Source organism: Alligator sinensis, unplaced genomic scaffold (assembly GCF_000455745.1).
Source record: "Alligator sinensis unplaced genomic scaffold, ASM45574v1 scaffold858_1, whole genome shotgun sequence".
Taxonomy (NCBI): Eukaryota; Metazoa; Chordata; order Crocodylia; family Alligatoridae; genus Alligator; species Alligator sinensis.
Window position 1 is genome coordinate 985,950 of NW_005842079.1, and position 5,778 is coordinate 991,727.

The 5,778-nt window shown below is 47.0% G+C and overlaps 1 protein-coding gene across 5 annotated transcripts in view; it reads right to left on the reverse strand.

Annotated features, from left to right (window-relative positions):
- Positions 1-135: 135 nt before the first annotated feature.
- Positions 136-5,778, reverse strand: part of NPRL2 (NPR2 like, GATOR1 complex subunit) — a 9,590-nt gene continuing 3,947 nt past the window's right edge. For all 5 annotated transcript variants that reach the window (XM_006023755.3, XM_014520022.2, XM_014520024.2 and 2 more), the window contains exons 6-12: positions 5,619-5,755; positions 4,425-4,522; positions 4,098-4,134; positions 3,148-3,241; positions 2,077-2,194; positions 1,440-1,582; positions 136-721 (exon numbers count right to left, since the gene is read on the reverse strand). In XM_006023755.3, the coding sequence (XP_006023817.1) occupies positions 654-721; positions 1,440-1,582; positions 2,077-2,194; positions 3,148-3,241; positions 4,098-4,134; positions 4,425-4,522; positions 5,619-5,755 (695 nt within the window). In that variant the 3' untranslated portion in view covers positions 136-653. The remainder of the gene's footprint in view (positions 722-1,439; positions 1,583-2,076; positions 2,195-3,147; positions 3,242-4,097; positions 4,135-4,424; positions 4,523-5,618; positions 5,756-5,778) is intronic.

Genomic DNA, 5,778 nt, shown 5'->3' on the forward strand with positions numbered 1-5,778 from the left:
CATGGAGACGCCGCCCGCGGCCCCGCCCCCCGCAGCGCGCGGAAGCGTTGTAGGGCCCGGCCCGCCGCACAGCACAGCACCACGGGGGAGCTGGGGCCCGGGGGCTCCCACAGCCCCTCGCCCCCCTCCCAGCGAGCTGTCGGGAACCGGTCCAGGGAAAGGCCGAATTAAAAACACATGGGACAGAAGGGCCCGGGCGGAGGGGAGCTGGGCTCTCCCGTTTACGACGAGGAGCCGAGACTTCCACACGCGCGTTCTATTCACAGCAACCGGCCACTGGCATCGCCCCGGCCGGCCCTGCTCTTCCCTGGCACAGGCTGGCAGGAGATGCACAGGTGGGATCCCGTGGGGCAGGATTTCAGTTGCACAGGCCCAGCAGCACCTCAGCACTTACTCCTAGCCTCACATGGAGCAGGGCCCATGCCTTGTCAGCAGACCCGCCCTGTGCCTGAGGAAAGGTGCCCATGCTCGCTCGCTCACTCTCTAGGCAGCATTAGCCCAAGTGATAAAGCACGGGCTGAGCCAAGTCATGCTGAAAGGGTCAGGGGCTGGGGCTGCAGCTTGAGCTGGGAGACCCAGAGGGTCCAGCCATCTGTCAGTGTTTTCTCCTTGGGAACGTGGTCGCCAAATACTTCTGCTGCTCCCCATGAGATTCATTTCCAGCAAACAATGATGTTAGGATCATTCTCAAGCCTTTCATCCAACTCCCTGTAGCTCATTCCTGTGGAGGAAGCACAGAAGCAATAATGTAAGAACCAGACTACTGAGCACACATACAGCACTAGCCATTAGTCCATCTGCCCAGCTTCAGTATTGTCCCCATTATCACACACGGGGACACACAAGCATGGAGTGGAAATCAGAATCCAACTCCCAGCCATGCTCAACCCACTTAGTCATTCATCAGCTCAAAAACAGACAACACACAGGTCCTAGACTTTAGGTCTCCTCACCCATTACAGCTTTGCCACATTAAACATGGCCTATGGTGGTGCTCTAGATGAGAAAGACCATGCAGTTCAACATGTATCCATGAACACTATTTTAATATTCAAGAAAGTACAAGTGAAAAAAAACAAGGGTCACATGGGTTCTGTTAAAAGGATCCTCTGAGCTAGACTCTCCTGGAGCCCCAAGATCGCACTCTCCAGCCCAGCAAAGGTCAAACAGCTGCCTCAGTTATGTCTCTCAAAGCTAGGTGACTTCTCCAAGATAATAGACTAGACTGCTAGTCTGCAACTAGCAACATCTGCATATCCAAATTACAGTGAGAGAAGCAGAATAGAAGCCCTTCCATAAGTACAGCATCTAGCACAATGAGGTCCTAAGCCATAACTGAGGTTCCTAGGTTTTTCCACAGTTGGAGATCTGAGATTGCAGACCTAGTGCCCATAGACATGCACACAGACCTCAGTTACTGGGAACATTCATGCATGTACCTGTTTTACAGCAGATCTCATCATAACTGTGGCAGCCTGTGTACAGCCGTGCCGGGTGACTCCTCTCTTCCCGCACTATCTTCACGGGATACTTCTGGAGCCTTCGGATAAGGTCCTTCATCAGGCCAAACTGGATAAGCTTCCTGAAAGAGACGGAAAAACAAAATGCTCACAGATGGGCTGTGATCCTGGGAAAAAAGTGCAAGTAGATGGGGCTTGGAGCAGAAGCCTCAAGTTCCTTTCACCACAGCTGCCAGTGAGAGCTCTGTTGAGTCCCAACCCAGCTCATCCTCTCAGCTGAGCCTGGAGCCAATTCAAATGCTGAGTCTATGTCATACAACAGAGCTGGTGGTCACAACCTAGCAGTAAGGGATGCATGGCTTTGAGGGAATGAATCCTGCAGTCAATCTGACAGGAAAGGGCTCAAGAGGAGTCTGAAGCAGGAGACCCAAACTCTGATGAAGTTTCACTTTGTGACCCCCAGATGAGTCACTTCATTGCTACACTATTCATGAGGATTTGAGGCTGCTGCCTGCATTCCCAAGTCAGTATCATTCAATGGCACTCTCACTGACAATCAGCAATGGCATAGCCTCATCCCAAGGGCTTAATTCTCAAAGAGAAAGCATCATCAGACCTTTCATCCACTCGCTGGAGCTGGAGGGTGTAGCGGGAGATGAGATCCCGCACAGTTGTGCCAGGGCTTAGCCCACAGTAAAGCTGGAAGACGTCTCTCAGACTTGCTCGTTTGTGACCTACAGGGAACAAAGACATTGCTGCAGTCCCCAATGCCAAGATGCAGGATTACCCGTCTCCTCACCAAAGCAATGATTGTGACTGTTTCTCTCTCAGCGGTGAGATTTTTTCAAGCCCTTGATCACTCTCATTGCTCTTCTCTGAATTCTCTCTAGTTTTCCAAGATCCTTTGTGAGATGGGTGCCCTCTACTCCAAAAGCAGTCTAAATGACTGTTATAATGCAATTGGAATCATTAAACATACCCCCTATCCCCACTTTTGCTGCAGATACATAAAGCAGATGTTGTCACTTAACTGTCTACTATGATGTCCAGGGCCCCAATTTAGAAACTGGTAAGTACGATTAACAGTCTTTGCTTTAATGCAAATGCAGTGGGTATTGTGCATTGTATTAATGCTGAATGCTTTTTCCTGTTTTACAATCTACTAATCTGGCTTACTCGGGTCTCCCTGAAGTTCCTCACAGTTCTCTCTGGTTCTGACCAACCTAAGTAACTTTGTCATATGCGAAAGACTGGTGTCTTTATGTTGATACTTTACAGATCATTAGGCTAGATAGTAGGAGAAACTCTCTCATGAGTAGTAAAACACTGGAACAGACTGCCCAGAGAGTTTGTAGAATCTCTATCCTTGCAGGTTTTTAAGAGCCAGCTGACACCATCTGGGATGATACAGTTGGAGATGGTCCCACTTTGACCAGGTGGTTGGACTACATGACCACCTGAGGTCTCTTCCAACCCTGATTTTCTATGATTCTGTGCTTAACACAGAATCATAAGGCTCCCAGGTGATGACTCTTGGTTAGAAACAAACACAAGTGAAGAACAAAACGCTGAAATGTTGATTCCCTAGCCTTTACTATAGCAGACTTTGGAAGGAACCTGGAAGTCATGATGGGCCAGGGACCATATCATCTCTGCTCATATCTAGTTCAGTTCAAGCCCACTATACCTTGCTTGGTGACATAAGACAGACATTCTTCTTGGAGGCATTTATCATCCACCAGGTCCTGGACTTTAGGTGTGGTGCAGTATACATTTGAGTACTGGAAGGAGGGGAGAAGAAAGTTGGGGGAAGTGAGAGAGAAAGATATGAAACTCCCGTTCAAAGGCTCCTCAGTTTCTGGTGAAGCTCATGAACTAGAAAAATCAAACAAAACTCTAAATGCCTCACAAGTGCCTTAAATTTATCAGGGGAGGGCAGCAGGGAATTGAAGATGCTCTATTTACTAGGGCACCCCCTGGAGTAACTAGGAACAATGGCCACAAATTGACGGAGAGCAGATTTAGGTTAGACATTAGAAAACTTCCTCACAGTAAGGGTTGCAAGAATCTGGAATGGGCTTCCAAGGGAGGTGGTGCTCTCTCCTACCTTGGGGGGTCTTCAAGAGGAGACTGGACAAGCACCGAGCTGGGGTCATCTGACCCCAGCACTCTTTTCTGCCCAGGGCAAGGGGTCGGACTCGATGACTTACTGAGGTCCCTTCCAACCCTAACATCTATGACTCTATGAATCTATGAATGCCCCCACCATAAAAGCCTTAATATGGGTTAAATGCAGGTCAGAAACATAAAATTCTCCATCTTCCCAACACCAGTACCTTTTAGCAGGGGCTTTTGCTTCTCCAAATTCTACACAAGAAGCTACAGAGAAGCTCCCCTCTGCTCAGACCAAGTTGGGTCCAGCGGTTAAAAGCAGGAATGTTCCTGCCCCTAGGTGTTACTGCAAGGTTATGGGCAGAATTTTACACTGCATGTACTTTGTTCCTGGCAGAACATGGCCACCATCAGTGGACTTAAAGCCATCACTAAAGATTTACAACCTTATTTTAAGGCCCTTAGCACTAGCCCACACTACCTGAGCAGTTTCATTCGTGGCAGGAAACTTCTAGCCATACCCACCTGCAATATGGAGACCAGAGTCACCACCCCATAATATCTGCAAGACAGGCAATAAAACACATTAGAGAGCTCTGGTTAGAAATGACATCAGCTCCACTCCATCCCCCCTCCCCCTCAGCAACACACTGGTTTCTCTATTACTATTTATCAACTGCAGGCCCGTCTTTTTGCAATGCTTTCTTTATAGGAAAGAGTATTTAGCTGCATGGAATAATTTTCCACATAAAGAGACCAGGGTGCTGAAAGGATCAGACTGCAGGGCTAAAGAAAGGGGTATAAAATGTGTTCCTTGCTTCCCACTGCTTTTGCTCTTGAGGTAGCACTTACAACAGGTTCTGGATGGCAATTCGCACCAAATTGAGCTCCACGTCAGCTTCAGCTGAGATCTTCTGAACATGTCGAAATCCATCAATATATGGCAGGATCTAGATAAGCAGCATGTGAGAGCCATTAAAGAGTGGAGTGACAAATCTGCAGGAGAGACCAGTATGTGTTGCGCTGATGGCTTTCCTAAGCTGAGCTAGCGAAACCGTTGTAATGACACTGCCAGGAAGTGGATCTCCATTCAAAATGCCTAATTTACTTCAGTGAGGATTTTTTTTCAGTGTTAATACAAGGCAGCGTTAAATTTATTTGGGTGCCTTAATTAAGTTAAAAGAAATCCAAGCACGCTAAGTATAACTTGGAAGTCAGAGTTAAGGTGACAAGACATCCAAGTTTTTGCCTTTATTTACATTTACTTTTGACTGTAACTGCCTTCATGTATTTTTTAACAAGGGACAGCAATGTCAATATACAAACCAAACATGTGAACATCTGGTACCTAAGGATCCTGCAGCCAACATTGCAGCCACACATGAACAAATTATACTTTTACAGAACTGAATACCTGGGAGACCTTAGACCAAATTTTCAAATCTATCATATGTGCACAGAGGACTAATCTGCATTCAAAATGAGACCATAAAGAAGATTTTAGTTGGAGATGTAACACCATATCAAGGATACAGAGTAATTTATAGATTAATTAGAACTATCCTATTCATACTTGGAAATGTCTGTAATTGGGGATAAGAGGTGAGAATCCCATGTCTGTTGACTTAACAGACATTAACCAGGCCTAGTTACCCAAATAGACCCTTCTTCATAAAGTGTCCAAATCAAGCAAAAGGCAAATACCATTTATCATATTAGGTGGGAATGGCTGAGCAAAATGCAGCAGCAGCCAGCAAGATCTTATCCTCAAGGGAACCAGGTTCCAATACAGTCTCAGAAGGCTGGGCTCCATAACCGAAGGCTTTTGCCATCCTGTCTCCTCAACAGCTCATTTATCAGCATCCCTGAGCATCTGAGCAAGGACAGTAGGGAGTCAAGTTGTGGTTAACTCACTGTTCACCAGATACCAGGTGCTATGACTGCCTCCTGTCACATCTCCATTCAATGGACTGAATTGCTAGAACAGGACCTGACCCCGTTAAATCTTTTCCCAATGTTTAGCCCACTGTTGTCAAGCACTCTGACCTGCTGGGTGGTGAGATCCCACTGGGAGTTAAAGAAGTCATCTTTGTCTTGGGTGAAGACAGGCACATCATACTCCTGCACAATGGGAGGGTCCGGCCGCAGTTCAATCACTTTCAGGTGAATGGTGTTTGACTCATCTGAGAGAAGACATAGAGAACAC